This window comes from Lepidochelys kempii, chromosome 10 (genome assembly GCF_965140265.1).
Source record: "Lepidochelys kempii isolate rLepKem1 chromosome 10, rLepKem1.hap2, whole genome shotgun sequence".
In the NCBI taxonomy this organism is placed as follows: domain Eukaryota; kingdom Metazoa; phylum Chordata; order Testudines; family Cheloniidae; genus Lepidochelys; species Lepidochelys kempii.
This window is the reverse complement of record NC_133265.1, coordinates 10,101,276-10,117,801: the sequence shown is the minus strand read 5'-3', so window position 1 is coordinate 10,117,801 and position 16,526 is coordinate 10,101,276. Positions and strand designations below refer to the sequence as shown.

The 16,526-nt window shown below is 44.9% G+C and overlaps 1 protein-coding gene across 2 annotated transcripts in view; it reads left to right on the top strand.

Annotated features, from left to right (window-relative positions):
• Nucleotides 1–16,526, top strand: part of FOXK1 (forkhead box K1) — a 66,942-nt gene that overhangs the window by 40,744 nt on the left and 9,672 nt on the right. For both annotated transcript variants that reach the window (XM_073361940.1, XM_073361941.1), the window contains exons 3-5: nt 12,109–12,265; nt 13,306–13,452; nt 15,379–15,572. In XM_073361940.1, coding sequence (XP_073218041.1) covers nt 12,109–12,265; nt 13,306–13,452; nt 15,379–15,572 — 498 coding nt within the window. The remainder of the gene's footprint in view (nt 1–12,108; nt 12,266–13,305; nt 13,453–15,378; nt 15,573–16,526) is intronic.

The window sequence follows — 16,526 nt, the reverse complement described above, 5'->3', positions numbered from 1 at the left end:
GGAAGTGAATGAGATCTGCGTTTTTTTCCTTGAGAGAGTGAATGTTCTTCGCTGAGCAGATAAACTGGATCTCCAGAATGCGAATCTCAGTGTGGCCTTCTCCCAGGCCTCTGTCTCCCTGTGTTGTGTTGTTAGCTGCAGCAACGCCTTTGTCCCCTTTCAAAGAATATATTTTTGAGGCCTGGAGAGAACTCAGAGCTTGAGCCCACCCCCCATCCCGCACTGTTTATTTGCTCCGTGTGTTGGGAGGAGGTTTTCATTAGCTTAGCTCAGCTCCCCTCCCTCCCTCCTCCCTTTCCAGTATTAACTTTCCAAATTTGGTGTGAGTTTGGCTTGCCCTTTTCTGATTGGTCTATGGAAAATCGTTGTAGTTGGTAGATCCTAGGTCGGGTTTGTTTCCTTTTTGGAAAGTGGCCCCTGCCCCTCCCCCTCCATTCTTCCCACACTTTCTGTGTGGGTTTGTGGTACTGTACCAGTAGGAATAAACACACAGGCACTGCTCAAAACAAACAATCCCCGCCCTGCCCTCCTGACCTCATCGCTGTCTCTCGCTGCCTTTGTTTACATTTTAGCTTGCTTCTCTGCAGGTTCTCTGTTACAGGCCTCTGATTTTTTTTTCCAGCCTATTTATTTTCTCTCCGAGAAGTGCACCACCTAGAGAGGGAATGAGCGTTATTTAAACAAAATCAAATCTGCCAATCTCAGCAGCTCTGCAGCATGAGACCTCCTTTTCGCTTCTAGGAGGAAATGATTCCACTCTTTGCTGAGTCAGGGGTACTTTGTCTCCAGGAGCTACCCTCTCTAATGTGGTTGAATCCTGTTTTGAAGTCGTATGGCTGCAAGGGAAAATGTATTGCCTGGCAGCAGACTCCATGAGAGTCTGAGAGACCGACCCTGGTGCTATTTCCTCCTGTTTGAGTTCAGAATCCCTTTAAAAATCACTGCTGTGCTCTGGCTTGCTGGTGCCAAGATAGAAAAGAAACCCAGATAGGTCTCTGTCAATAGGAAGCTGATAAAACAGCCTGTCCATAAGAGCATGGCACTCAGAGTCAGGCAGAAAAAATCCTTTTCTGTTGATTCAGGGCACTGAATAACTTCTCTGTGGATGAGACCATGTGCTTTTAGGCTAAATTCAGTTTGTGAAATACACAATAAACTCAGGAGTTATGGGACTACCTTTGATGCAGGGCTTTCAAGCTCTGGTGCTCCATTACAGACCTCATCTTGTAATACCACACACCTTATTGTAACCCTTGAATTCCTTGAGTATTCTGCAAAATCCGATTGAATTAGAAGACCTGGTTATGTCATAGATTACTCTCATCCACCATGAACACATTTTCAGGATCATGTAACCAGATCTTCAGACTGGATTTAGTAGTGTAGACAAGCCTTAGAGCTGAGGTCTGGTGTGGAGCTGTAAATTTAAACCAGTATTTGTTAAACTAGTGAAAAACCCTGTATGCACACTTATTTTGATAGAAGAGCGGCTTATTTAAGTTTAACTTAAACCTGGTCCCAATCATCTTAAGCTAAACCCAAAAAAAGCCACGCTTTATACCAGAATATGATTGTCCATACCGTGTGGCAAGTTTGTGTGTAGACAAGGATATGCTGTGTTATTGCCTGAGGACCCAAAAATGTAACTGTAAGATGACTGCCAGCAGGAAGGAAAACAGAATAGTCTGTTCTCATTGTCCAAATTGAGTGAGTTAATGGCATAAGTCAGGGGTGGCCAAACAGCGGCCCATGAGCTGCATGTGGCTCTTCTACAGTTAAAGTGCAGCTCCCGGAGCCCCCCCTCTAAGTTTCCTCTAAGCTGCCCGCCCACACAGCAGCCTATTATGTGCCACGCAGGCGCTCAGTGCTGCGGTGGGGAGAGATGCCTCTCCCCCAGCATCGGACCTGCCGCCATGGGGAGAGGTGCCGCTGCCCCAGCCCAGGCCCAAACCTGCTGCAAACTGGCAAGAGGTGCCCCTACCTTGGCCCCAGTCAAGGCCTGGATCTGCCGTGGATGGGGAAGAGACACCTATCCCGCAGCCCTAGCCCCAGAGCTTCCCCGTGACGGGGAGAAGCACCTCGTCCCCCCAGCCCAGGTGCTGCTGGGGGGAGTCCTCTCTCCCTGTCATAGCCCCGGGAGAGCCTGCACCCCTAGCCCTCAGTCCCTCATCCCCAGCCCCACCACAGAGCCCACACTCTGAACCTCTAGGCCCCACCCCCGCCACATGAATTTTGTATGTGCACCAATATGAAGTGATGTCACATTACCTCCATATTGGTTCACATAACAAAATTCATTCTGCACATGCGTTGGAAAAATTAGAGGGAACGCTGCCCCCCACACCTCCCCATTTTCCGCCTACTGGTGAAGGGAGCTCGGGGCTTCTGCCCTGTGGAAGGCACCTGCCAGGGCTCAGGGCTTCAGCAGGAGCAGGGCTGAAGCCTCGAACCCTGGCAGGCACCTCCTGTGGGGCTGAAGCTCTGAGACCCACCACCCTGCAAGGCTGAAGCTCCGAGCCTTGGCAAGCACCTCCTGCAGGGCTGAAGCCCCAAGCCCTGACAGGCTTGCCCCAGCTCTCGAACTTCTGAAGATTGTCGAATGTGGCTCAGAGGATCAGTAAGTTTGGCCACACCAGGCATAAATAATGAAAGATAGGATTTTAAAAATGTATTCATTTTTAATAATATTGGATGTGGCTAGTAAAGTGGGGAACGTGAATGAATTGAATTGCTAGATCTTCAGAGACTTGCATATTATGAAGTGTACTGTGCAAATACTAAAGTATTATGGGCAGTACAGATGCTTTTATTCTAGTCTCGTTTTTATATTTTCACAATGCAATGTTAATGATCAGTGCTGTTGGGAGACAGTGTGCTCTAGTAATGGAATGAAGATGAGGGTAGAACTCAGGAACTAAGTTCTAATCTTGGCCCAGCCACTGACTTGCTTTGTGGCCTTGGACAAATCACTTAAATCTCCGCCTCAGTTTTTTTCCCCCCATGTGTGAAATGTGGGTAATGGCTACCTCCTAAAAGTGTTTTGTAGATTAAATTGTGTATGGTGGTTCAAACATGAAGTGCTGTAGGAATGCAAGTAGTATTATGTGCAATGTTGTATTACATGTATGAAAAGTGCTTGATGTACCTTTCTTCCAACTCAACCTTAGTAAGAGCCTGGTTGCCTTGGACAGAATATAGATCAGCCCTACAATTGATCTATTTCAGGTCACTTGGGATTTAATCCAAATTAAAGCTTTATTCCTGTAAGTGCATGGTGGGGAAAGCTAAGGTAACATCAAGTTCAATTGTCCAGTTATTCATCCTGTTCTAGTCATTATACCTATTCATATACCACATATTCGAGAATCTCCTGTGAGTTTTCCATTGCTCCAGAACTGTTAACAGTTTGCAGTCAGTGAAGTACTCTGAGATGGATATTTTGTGGACTTCCTGTGTTGTCTTGGTTATTCAGTATTCTGTGGGAACAGAATATTCAGCATGGTGACTTGGTGATTCCCCAGAATTGTAGGAGGGATGATTAAAAATAGCAGGTGTTCAAGCTGCAAGCCAAATAACCAGACACGCACAAATCATATTGGCAAGGTTCACCAGGCTTGGGAATTCTTGTGCATGGTTTGTTTCAGATGGAGGCCATGTGCGAGAGAAGAAGCTGCAGAGGTGTCACTAGCAACACAGGCACTTCCTCTTCCTTCTGTCTCTCCTGATCAGCGCTGGAATAAAGACTTCATTAATTCCAAGGGCAGAGTGATCTCACTTCCTTTTAGAAGGGGAGCCACTGGAGCAGGGGACGTACTAAGAGATTGAGTCTTTGTGGGTAGTTTAACTTTCCCTGGTTGTGGCTTGTTTTGATTTGTTTTTCTTCGATATTTAACCAGGCAGACCTGTTCCGAGACACGTCCCTCGCTTCAAAATCCAGTTTGGTTTGGCAGCCTCACCATTTATGATTACATTTCTGAAGCTTGTCTAAAATATGCAGCATGCAAGGACCTGTCTTTCTTTGAGTTATAGTTTCAGGGTTAGGCTGTGTGAGGCTCGGGAGGGAGAAGTTGATGGAGGATTCCTTGCCCCTTATATCTGACTGGTGTAGCATGGAAACTGTTGGTTCTCAGTTATTTTGCAAGCCAAAGCACTGTACTTTGACCCAGTGCTTGCTTATCTCTTGTGAAAAGGTTCCTACATTGTTTGGTGCCTCTCATGGAGGCTCACAGAATGGAACATTATAGTGTCTGTGACTTTTAATTGCAGAAAATGAAGTTGCATATCCAAAGAAAACAAGTTGCCATATCTGTTTTGGGGAGAAGGAGAAAGGGAAAGCTTGGCAGTTGGCCTTAAATGAGAATTCTCCATTTGTACTGAATGGACATGAACTGCCTCTCTTAGGCTATGTGTACTCTGCAACTGGGCTGTGATTCGCAGCTTGTGTAGACATACCCACTCTAACTTTAGTCTAGCTAGCTTGTGAAAAATGGTTGTGAGGATGTGGCGGTGCAGGCTTTGGCAGCCTACCTCCTCCTCCCTATACATATTCACTTGTGCAGCCAACTCCATCTTGTCCTCACTGCTGTTTTTCACAAGCTAGCTAAATTAAAGCTTGTGTGGATATGTCTACACAAGTTGCAAGTCACAGCCCAGCTGCAGTGTAGACATAGACTTAGGGCAGGTCTACACTAGAAACTTACATAAGTATAGCTACGTCTCTCAGGGTATGAGAAGTCCACACGCCTGAGAGACGTTGCTATACCGACCTAACTTCTGGTGTAGACAGTGCTAGGTTGCTGGAAGAATTTTTCCATCGACCTAGCTACTGCCTCTCTGGGAGGTGGAGTACCTGCACAGATGGGAAAGCCCCTCCTATCGACATAGGTAGTCTACACTGAAGTGCTGCAGTAGCGCAGCTGTGCTGCTATAGTGTTTTAAGTGGCACCTTAGAGACTAACCAATTTATCTGAGCATAAGCTTTCGTGAGCTACAGCTCACTTCATCGGATGCATACTGCATACTTCCACGGTATGCATCCGATGAAGTAAGCTGTAGCTCACGAAAGCTTATGCTCAAATAAATTGGTTAGTCTCTAAGGTGCCACAAGTACTCCTTTTCTTTTAGTGTTTTAAGTGTAGACATACTTTTAGAGAGAGACAGTAGCAAGGCAGATTGCCAGCATAGCATGGGAGAAGATTGCTCCATTGCTGTCTTTGCTGTATCTGCTCTGTGGATTTCATTCTCTGAAATGTCTGTCAGGTTCCTTTCACAAACACTGCACACATGTATATGTTCATGTTTGGTTCACCTTATTTCAAACAGTTTTTCCCCTCTCCCTTAGCAGTGCAGGTGCCAAGTCTAGCAAACAGTCATTTAGGAGCCCAAGATGATATTTTGCTTTGCTCCCAGGGAAGACAAACAAGTGCTTTATCCAGTGAGTACCTGACTCAAATAGTTGGAGGGCTCAAGCTTCAGAAGCTTTCTCCATAGAAAGGAATGGCATTAAGCACCAGCATGCCTTTATGTTCTCTCACTGCCCGTAACTTGGGTCACAGGCATTGCTGAACTGTTCCTCTGCGATAGGCAGTTCAGAGTCCATATGGGGGAGAAGACAGGTGCTTGGAGATGACAAAGCAATGGGTTACCCCAGGGCTCTGTGCTGTCTCCAACCCTGTTCAACCTTTACATCGATGACCTGCCAACAGTGGAGTCATGAAAGTTCATTTACGCAGACATCTGTTGCAGTACCCAGGCCCAGATGTTTCACAAGTTTGATACCACCTTAAACCGGGACATGATAAAGTTAGCTGACTACTGTAAGACTTAGCGCTTCCAGCCAAGCATCATAAAAACAGTCTCCAGTTTGTTCCATCTTCTTCACGCCAGTGCAGCCTGAGAACTAAATGTTTATCCGAATGGTCAGCAGATGAAGCATGAAGTAGAACTGATCTATCTAGGTGTGACCTTAGACCGCATGCTGTTACCATGTCCACCTGAAGAAGACAGCAGCTAAAGTTAGATGTGCAACAATCTTCTTAGCAAACTGGCAGGTTCGTCATGGGGTGCTCATGCTCCAACTTTGTGGACGTCAGCTCTTGCCATCTTGTATTCGATGGCGGAGTACTGCGCACCAGTTTGGAGTCGATCATCACACACCAAACTGGTGGATACGCAGTTACATGCCACCATGCATGTCATCTCCGGTACCCTGCATCCAACTCCACTCCCATGGCTTCCAGTTCTGAGCAATATTGCTCCTCCTCATATCAGACGAGAGGTTGCCACTGGCAAGTTACTGGAGAAAGTATGCGCCAACTCAAGCCTGCCGCTGCACAATGACCTTTTTAAACCACCAGCTGCACATTTGCGGTCACGTTGCCCATTATGGTCTCATCCGCCATGCCAGGACATTAGGGCGGAAACACTCTGGCGAGAGGAATGGATATCTATTATAATCCCCAACTAGTCCCTCATCACCGACCCCACAATTTGCCCGCCTGGTTTTGACTTGCCCCGTCGTCACTGGTCCCTGTTGAACAGGTTCCGGACTGGGCAAGGTCTCTGTGCAGCCAACCAGTATCGCTGGGGCCTTTGTGACAGCCCTTTGTGCAGCTTTGGCACAACGCAGATGATGACGCACGTTGTCGATGAATGCCTGCTGACTAGGTTCAGCAGTGGCTTAGAAGAACTGCATCTCGCCTCTGAAGATACCATCGCTTGGCTAGACGACAATGGCTAAATAAACTGCCCATACTTTTGGGAAATATATGGCACTGGGAGTCAGGAATGCGTTCTATTCCCAGCTTTCCAATAAATGTATCTTTTCCGTGCTTCAGTTTCCCTAACTGTAAAATGGGGCTAATATTTAAGGGGGGGTTGTGATGCTTAATTTAGATATAGACTTTCCATCCATAGATATTAAAGTGCCAAACACATTTATGTATTATTTATATATGACAGATATAAAATTTGCTCAGCACTTTAGTATCCATGGATGAAAAGTATATAGAAATGCATATTGTAGAACAGCTGATAAGTTTTATTTTATTGGATGCTAGAAATCTTAAATGCGTAGGCTTCTATAGACATGATTTAAATAATGCTACTAGTGAATCCCAGGGAAGTAAAAATGTTGACTTTGAGATTTTACACTCACTGCAGCCTGAAATGAGTCCTACACTTAAAAGGTATTCTGGCCATTACAGGGATTAGTGTGACCTACGCTCACACCACATCAGGATGTCATCTCATCTGATCTTACAAGTAAAGTAAGATTGGGCTTAGTAGAACTTGAATAGAAGATCTGGTGCAAGGAAGTGGGGTTCGTGATTCAGTAGGTGGTGGTCTGACAATTCTACAGTGTCTCAACCTGGTATAAAGGAAACTAAGTTACTGGAGGTATGGTCTGTGATAATGATGTAAAACTGAGATCCTGAGAACTTACGGTTATTAAAGGGTCACTTGTGGTTTGTGTAAGAGTGGGGGCATTAACACCTGGTATCCTGGCCAAATTTCAGCTTGGGTCTACGTAACTGATATACTTAAATCTTCCATGCAGTTTCAATTGGATATACCATTTACTTCCTTTCCTAAATTGTTAGAAATTCTGCATTTCACTGGTATTTTTGAATGATGCATGTCTGTAGCTCGCATATCAATTTCTGAAGTGGTTTGAAATGAAAGTTACAAAATTTATTCTGCTACCCAAGAGGTGTATTCCAAATTATCTTCAGTAGCAATGGCCTAATGTAGAACTGAGACAGATTAAAGTGTGCCAAGTTCTATTATCTATAGTTTTATCAGTAAAAATTACGGTAGTATTAAAATAGATCCAGTGTCTTTTGTAGTATTTGCTTAACAAAATATTTATATCCTGCACAATATTATCCTAGACCACATGGCTTTGGGGGGTTTTTTTGGTGGTGGTTTTTTTCTTTTCTTTTTTTTTTTTTTGCATCAGTCTTATAATACGAACAGCTATATGTTTGGGGAAATAACCTTTATTTATCTCTGAAACTTTTTTTTTTTTTAAGGGTGTGAGCAACTGCACACTTCCCCTAGCCAGTTGCTGTTGGGGGATATCAAGGAGAATTCCAGGAACTCTGGGAAATTGACAAGTCACTGCATTGTGTTTGCTTTAAACTATACTGAACTCTACATTTTGACTTAACCCTTAGGACATGTGCCCATGCTGGGTAGGTCTATGTGGGGGGAGGGGGAGGGGGCAGTAGTAGAGAGTCTCAGAGCCTGGTCAGCTGGTGCTGTTTTGCTGCATAGACATACCCAAAACCTTCTCTCTCCCCCTCCCCCTCTTTCCTTCCTACCTTCTTTGCAACGCGAGTTCCGCCTCCTTCGTTGGTTGTAAATTTCTTGTTTTCTCAAAGTGGTTCTCAGCCCCTTCATCTCCATCATCACTACATGAACTCCCCAAAAGTAAGCTGAGAGCTTGCTTTACCTGATAGTGCCTCTGGCCTTGCCTTCCTGCAAAGAGCAGCTCTGAGCTTCAGTTGCATTCTCCTGATTCTCCCACCCACAGCTCTGAATGTGACTGTCCTTCCCTGGCCTAAAGGAGCTGTTGAGAAGTGGCAAGTTTATGTCCGGAGGAAAGGGTTCCCATCGTGGTAGAGGCAGGTTGCGGGAAGTCACTATTCCCAAGTTTCCAAGCACCATGACCCCCCCCCCCCCAAGGTTACCCCCATTTCATTTGGAGTACTGGATAATTTCCTATGACATCCACAGTAGGGCTGGCTAGTTTCCTTAGAGTTAATAACTTTTTATTCTGAAGTGGGTTTGAAAGCACAGCCCAGTTTAGTATAATGTTGAGATGACAAGATATTCTCTCTGAATTCAGGGGCCAGGTATTGCTAGTCTTTTAAAAAAAATTATTTCTGTGAGAATCAAAATGCCGTGGAAGCTGCAGATTTGTTTCTTGACGGCTTTTATAAAGATGGTCATGAGTTTAAATGTATCTGGTAGAAGCCCAAACCTGAACAGGTGGAGCCACGTTTTCTCTGCTTACCTTCAAGAATCAATTCGTTCCCTGTCCGAATGGCATGAGCATTCGCTGTACAAGCCTTGAAATTACACCACGTCTTATTAAAAGCACAGAAAAGATGCACCCTTTTTAAAGTGCACAGATTTATTGGAGGAGCTCTGGCCTCTCCACTTCTTCTGCGACTTGGTTTTTAATAGTTTTGTTTGTGGCATACTGATATGGTGTGATCACAAATGGTTAGCAACGTCAGCACAGCTCTTAATCCTTAATCTCTCTCTAGTCTGCATATTGCCACAATCTAGTCACCAAATGCAACAGTGAAAAGAAGCACTACTGCCTGGGAATGAATGGTGTTCTTGTCTCCCTGAATGAAGTCTTCTTTTAGTGGGTCATTCCAGGAAGAAGCTATTAAAGGGCTATTTGGTAGCCTCCTTTATTGGGGGAAGGCATGAGCAAAGAGCTGCATCTTAAATTGCACTCAGAGGTGAGACAAGAACTCATCCTGGTCTCCGGAGTCGGGAGTTTCATAACCATGGGTCCTCCACCAAAAACTCCTTGCTCCTAAAAGCTTCAGCCTGAACTTCTGAATGGTAACGTTCCTGTTGAGCGTAGGATTTACAGTGGATGTGACAGGAGAGATCACCCTTGAGTTATCTCATACTGTCGAAAACTTTGAGATGCTGTGAGCCTGTTCTCTCTCTGTGTGTCTTCCTATCCCAAGGAAACTTTCTGTAATCCATTGTTAAAATAAACCATCCCAATGCTGAGCTTAGCAACACGGCCATTTTTAGGAAGCAGCAGTTCTCAGTTTACACTGAGACTGCATTTGAAAATTGTTTTTTATAATTGGCACTTAAACTTACTGCTGCTGGTAGCCATTTTGCTGAGAGAATCATTTGTGACAGCATTACCTAAGCCCACTGCAGGGGACTAGAAATCTTTTCCCATCCTCCTCTAATGCAGTTACAATAAAAAAATTTCTTCTATCTCCATATGTAAACATTTAAATACCATTTCTCTTTCTTATCGTTCATCGTGACTGTACTTTAATGGGAAAGAAGTAGGTAATCCTGTGATTGGACTGTGGTCCATTTCACTGTGCTGCTCAGCCCTGGAGAGAAGGGACAACACATGAATGATTCTTCAGACTCCCCATTTCACCTGTCAAGCAGTCTTGTTCCCACAAATCAAGGATGTGTGACTCCCCCCCCGACTAGTCTTGCTAATTAATTCTCATCCTGCCGTATGTACTTATGTGTCTGTCTGAGTGGTGCTGCAGATTAAACCCACCTTCGTTGTTTATTTGTAGCTTTATACCAGTCTTGGTGTGGCTTTCCCTATTTCATAACTGTTCCTAAAGTGCCATCTTGTGGCAGTCCTAGAACTCTTAATTATTTTTCTTTCCCCTAACCAATCTGCCGGGGGTCGCCTACTACAGGGCAGGTCTAGCGGAGAGAATGGCAGGGCGCCGCTGGCCGTCACCTTCGGCCCCCGGCTGGAACCCCTCTGGTGCATTATTGGGGATCTGTGGCCTGTCCTGGGGGATGGCCCAGCACTCTCGCAGGTCTTGGGGGGCGGGCCAGTCCTTGTCTGCGGACAGCCCCCGAACCTGAAACGGGTGCTCACCAGCAACCACATACCACACGGCAGGGCCACTGGCCCAGGGGCCTGTCCTTGCGACAAGGCCCGTTGCCAACTGTGCCCACATGTCTGTTCAGGGGGCGCCATCGCGGGGCCTGATGGCATCGGCCGCACTGTCGGAGGCTCGTTCACCTGCACGTCCGCCAATGTGATGTGTGCCGGCGGTGCCCCTCTGCCATGTGCATTGGTCAGACTGGACAGTCTCTACGTAGAAGAGTAAATGGACACAAATCAGATGTCAAGAATTATGGCATTCGTGGACCGGTCGGAGAGCACTTCCGTGTCTCTGGTCACGCGATTGCAGACATGAAAGTCGCTATTTTGCAACAGGGGAACTTCAGATCCAGACTCCGGCGGGAGACTGCTGAATTGGAATTCATTTGCAAATTGGATGCAGTTAACTTGGGCTTGAATGGAGACTGGGAGTGGCTTAGTCATTATACAAGGTAGCCTATTTCCCCTTGTCTCTCCCCCCACCCGACATTCTTGTTCTTGTCCTGGATTTGTTCTGGAAATGGCCCAACTTGATTATCATACACATTGTAAGGAGAGTGATCACTTTAGATAAGCTATTACCAGCAGGAGAGTGGGGTGGGAGGAGGTATTTTTTTCATGCTTTGTGTGTATATAATATCTTCTAAACTTTCCACAGTATGCATCCGATGAAGTGAGCTGTAGCTCACGAAAGCTTATGCTCAAATAAATTGGTTAGTCTCTAAGGTGCCACAAGTACTCCTTTTCTTTTTGCGAATACAGACTAATACGGCTATTACTCTGAAACCTGAAAATTGATATGAAGGACGCTCTACCTGTATCTGCAACTCCCACTGGTTGTCAGTAGGGTTTGTATGCTGGTAGGTTAAGGAGATAGCTGTGGTTTTAGCTACTTAACATTAACCTTTGTGTTGTTGAACAGCCCTCTGAAGCCCAGTGATGCTGCACCCAGTGCATGCATCTAAGTGTGATATTGCAAAAGTATAAGTAGCCTTTTTAAGTAGAGAAGTTGAGCGATCAACATCTATATCTTAGAGAATAGTATTGGCCAGATTTATGACAGAAGAGTAAGGCTTTTAATTACTTGTATAACTTATTTACTCCAGAAAGCCAAACTCTGATACAATATTTGGTTTTCAGTGGAGTCCCATGCTGGCTTCACAGAGGGGTGATCCTGCTTCATGCGTTGACATTGTGTGTTGTCTAGTGACTACAGCAGGTGACAGGAAGTCAGAACTTCTAGGAGTCAAGTCAGGACTTACTTATTTCATCACCAGTCATTCAACCTCTCTAAGTTTTGGGTTAACCCATGTGGAGAAATAAGTTCAGTACCTACCTACCTACTTCTCAGAGAGGCAGATTCTTAATTGTTTGCCAATTGCCTAGAGATCCTTGGATGGTAGGAGCTGTGTGTACGCTTGTTGCAGTTAATAAATAACTGGAGATGGATCTCTCTCTCTCATCTCTACCCCCTCCAGTGTTCCCAACTCCTGCCCGGCCAGTCCACGTGGTGCTGGATCCTCAGGATATCGCTTTGTTCAGAACATTACCTCGGACCTGCAGCTGGCAGCAGAGTATGCAGCAAAAGCGGCATCAGAGCAGCAGGCAGACGCATCTGGCGGGGACAGCCCAAAGGTTCAGAGAAACATTATCTGCCCAGCAATGCTTTGGGAGGCTTTCAGGCCTGGCAGTATACTGTAGTTAAACAAGTCTAAAGATAATTTATCCATTGTACATATGTGTTGTGAGTTACGTATTTCCATTGGGATACTTAACGCCCCTGAGGGTCACTGGGTCGTCCCCCTCTGTGTCAGTCACTGGCTCATGGATATCTGCGCTAGGTTAGCTGCCCAAATTTATTTTCTGCATTCACTTAAAAGGTCAAGTTACAGGAATCTTTCTTTTCTGATGGACCATGAAGCCTGACATGCAGATGTGCCCCGAAGAAGCTATATATTTGAAAAGTATTAAAACCAAGGAGTCTTATTTTTCTTCTTCAATTAACAGCTCCACAGATGTACGTAACACTTTGTAAAATACACTGAGGGAAAAAAGACAGGGTCCCTGCCTTGAAGAGCTTGCTGTTTAACTCAGGCAGAATACACAGGCCTGCAGTTCAGGGACAAGAGGTGAGGAGAGCAGTGTAGAGAGGATTAGCTTTAAAAACATAACAAACAAAAAGTAAGTCATAAGGAAGGAATTCAGTCTTGATGAAGTGACCTTATACCCAAGCTGAAGATGTAGGTTCTCTCTTGGTAATGCCAGAGTTGGGATCTAGCAAGGGAGCACGATACTGGATAGCTATGAAGATTGAATTCTCCCCTAAGCCAGGGTGGCTGTTCTTGGTGCAGATGCACTGATGGAGCAATGTGAGGAACTGGAAATAAAATAAACCTTGCTAGTGCATTTCTTCAATTTCTAGAAGGGAGGGGTCCCTCCTGGAGACGGTGGAGCAGGACCAAGTCATGCTTGGTGCTAGTACCTAGAAGCAGGAATGGATGGAAAATTTTAAAAACGTAACAAACCTTTGGAACTTTTTTTCCCAACAGAAAATATTGTTTGGTAGAAAGTTTTGCTATATCTAGAAGGCATCCAGTATCTGGCTTGTGCATAAACTCCAGCATAAGAATCCTTATTCTGAAATTAAGCTTCCTCTGTTGTGTCCTCTCTTTTAGGATGAGTCCAAACCACCATATTCATATGCTCAGTTAATTGTGCAGGCCATATCTTCAGCCCAAGACAGGCAATTAACACTAAGTGGGATCTACGCCCATATCACCAAGCATTATCCATATTACAGGACTGCTGACAAAGGCTGGCAGGTGAGTTCTTGACACCTACAAATTTTGAAATTCCTATTAAAGTGCTTATCCTAAAAAGAAACACATTTGGTGAGGGATCAGGGCACTGGGGTAGTGGGAAGCTGTTCCAGTCAATTTAGGGAATAATCAGTTTAATAACATCACTTAAACTTTTTGTTTGTGGGCAGTGTTTGTAAAGGCTATTCTACAGAAACAATTCACATGGCTCAGGGGCCTCTGGTTTTCTAATGCCCATCCTTGCCACTCTTGTCACTCACCATGCCTGCATCTCTAGAGACATCTTTGACATGACTGTCATCCCCATTTTCATTTCCTTCCATGCCCTTGCTACCAGCAGCCACTTCATCAGTCTCATCTCCCCTGTTCTCTCTCCAAATTTTCCTTGACCCCTGAAAAATCTTGACGATGTCCAGTTATTTAGAAGAGGATGCTCCACAGACCTCTCCATTTGCGATTGTTCCACTTCAGCATGGTTGTCTACAACTCTGTTCTCTTCCTGCTTTTAATCACAGTAACCCTCATGCCCTCCACGACTATTGCTTTCCTTTTCCAGAGTATGGTCGCTCTAGTATAAATACCATCATGGACCGCTAAGGGTCTGAAAACCACAAGCTGGCCCCTTGTGTTGCACGTCTCTGCATTTAGCATACTATTGAGAAATCTCACCAGCTTCTCTGTACAATTTGTCCATAGCTGACAATGCTGTGTCAGACTTGGGTATTCAGCTGCTTGAGTGTTGCTTTTAATGTGTCAGTAGCCAAGGCTTCAGCCACACTCACCCTTTCCCAGTGCCACGTCTCTGAACTGGGTGTTGTCACTTCCAGGCACACAACACTGGTGCACTGGAGAATCACGGGCAGCTGTTGATTCCACATGCTGGCTGGAGCAGCATGGCTGGTCGCACTTGGCAGTATAATCAGAATAAGTACATTCTGCCTGCCCAGTTTTCCTCTGCACTACCAACTGGTTATGGAATTCTTCACTTCCCACCTTATCCTGCTCCACAGTGTTGCTGTGCATTGTTAACCAGCTGCTGCATTATACTGCAGAGATGGCTGCATTTCAGTGGTGGGTGAAGTGGTCTCTATATGTCCCTTCCTTCCCTACCAGCAGTGTTGTAAGGCTCTGTAAAGCACATCTGTTGCTCTTTGAAAGCTGCTAGAGAAGCACAAAAATGGGGCCGGGAGGAAGAGGAATTAGAAATGATTTTATGCAGTTGTGGGCTCACTGTGCCTGTCCTGCAACATAGCGGTGCTAAACCTAGTCAGTGATAGGACTGTTCCCTGGGAATTCAGTTGTTGTTTATATAGATGGGTAATATCTACAGCACCCTACAGCGCTAGGTCCGTGCCAGACAGCTAATGTGTCCCTCCCAATATCTAGTCAGTCTAAAAAAAAAAAAATCATTGGCCTGCTTTATGATTATTGTGGTGTGTGGTGGCCTCTAGTGGTTCATGTTCGCACATGTGATCAATTTGCTGGTAGGCGGTGCAGCCCAACCTGGCAGTTTTCCACTTGAAGACAAAAAAGCCGTCTTTGAAATGTGTTCTAAATGTTTTACAATACATATCTCTTTTGTTTATGCTTTTCCAAAGCCCCTACTTCCATATCTTGCAGTGGAAGAGCTACTGCCCTCACTGGTTCTAGGAGTTGTTTCGAAGGGGCAGCTAACAGTACAGTGCCAGGCAAACCTATCTTTCTCCATAGTTAATGGAAGCTATCTGTATTTGTAACTTATTTAGCCATATTTTTTTCTTATCACTTCCATTCCCCTTGTGAGTCTTGGTAGCTGGGTAGCTTGTTACTGTTTGTGGCAGAGATTCTGAAGGGGATGGATGTTACTTTTCTGGTCTGTGAAGCCTAGTTTGTCTGTCTTTGGTGTTTCCACGTTGCATAGTAATCAACTCATTCCTCTGCTTCCTTCAGAACTCCATTCGGCACAACCTTTCCTTGAACCGTTACTTTATCAAAGTTCCACGCTCCCAGGAGGAGCCTGGAAAGGGCTCCTTTTGGCGAATCGACCCTGCCTCAGAAGCCAAGCTAGTCGAACAGGCATTCCGAAAACGGAGACAGAGAGGGGTGTCTTGTTTTCGAACCCCTTTTGGACCCCTCTCCTCCAGGTAAGTTCGGGTCCCTTTTTATTTTGTTCCAAATCTCTATAACTGTTTTGGTGTCATTTCATAGTAATGCAGAACTTATTCTCACAGGAGTAAGTGGCTTACTGTGCAAAGCCCTGCCGTTCATTTCTGAAGAGTTGGGTCCACATGTGGATTAGGTCGTAGGAGAAATCATGTGGTATTTAAACTAGTCTCTTTCAGATAACATCACATCATTTGACATGATTGTCAGCAATGGAGTAGAAGGGATGTAGTATGGGACTAAATGAAACTGCCTCAGCCAATGGTATGGGTGTGGAGGAGAAGCTTAGCTGTTTGGACTAATTGATCCTAGCTCGTGCAGTGTTACCCTTTGCTCTCACAGGGACCAAATTTTGTCTAAATGTGCGTGAAGCTAAGGGAAAATTAATAATAAAAAGGTGACATCCACGATAGGGCGTGTATGAGAGAAGGATATTGTTTGTTTGAATGTTAATGAAAATGTGAGTCCCATAGAGAATACAGTTCTGTTTTATAGATGATGTTTTTTTGTTAAAATGAATGCAAATAAAGTCAGGATCCCTCACAGTTCAATGATATCTAGTTAATTTATTCAGTGAGATTCTATAACTAAACACCACACCCAGTGAGTATAGTATTAGAAATAACTTAAAAGACCCAGGAATTAGAAATCCATAATCCTCTCTGCTAAAATATTTATGCTAGGCTGCTGGTCTAATGTACTGACAAGGGGGATTCTAGGAGTGACTTCAGAACTCTTTGTCACTTTAGCTAGCTGGGTTTGGGAATGTTGCGGAGGTAACTGCTTGAAGTTCAGTGTTCTTTGTACTTTTAGACTTTTCTAATGACTCAATCCAGAGTGTCAAAGTGTTCTCATTTAAGGCTGGTTACTTTCCCTGGTCAGAGGGGAAATGGAGTGCTTTCAGCTGTTCCCTTGGGTTTATGAACAGTGACTCT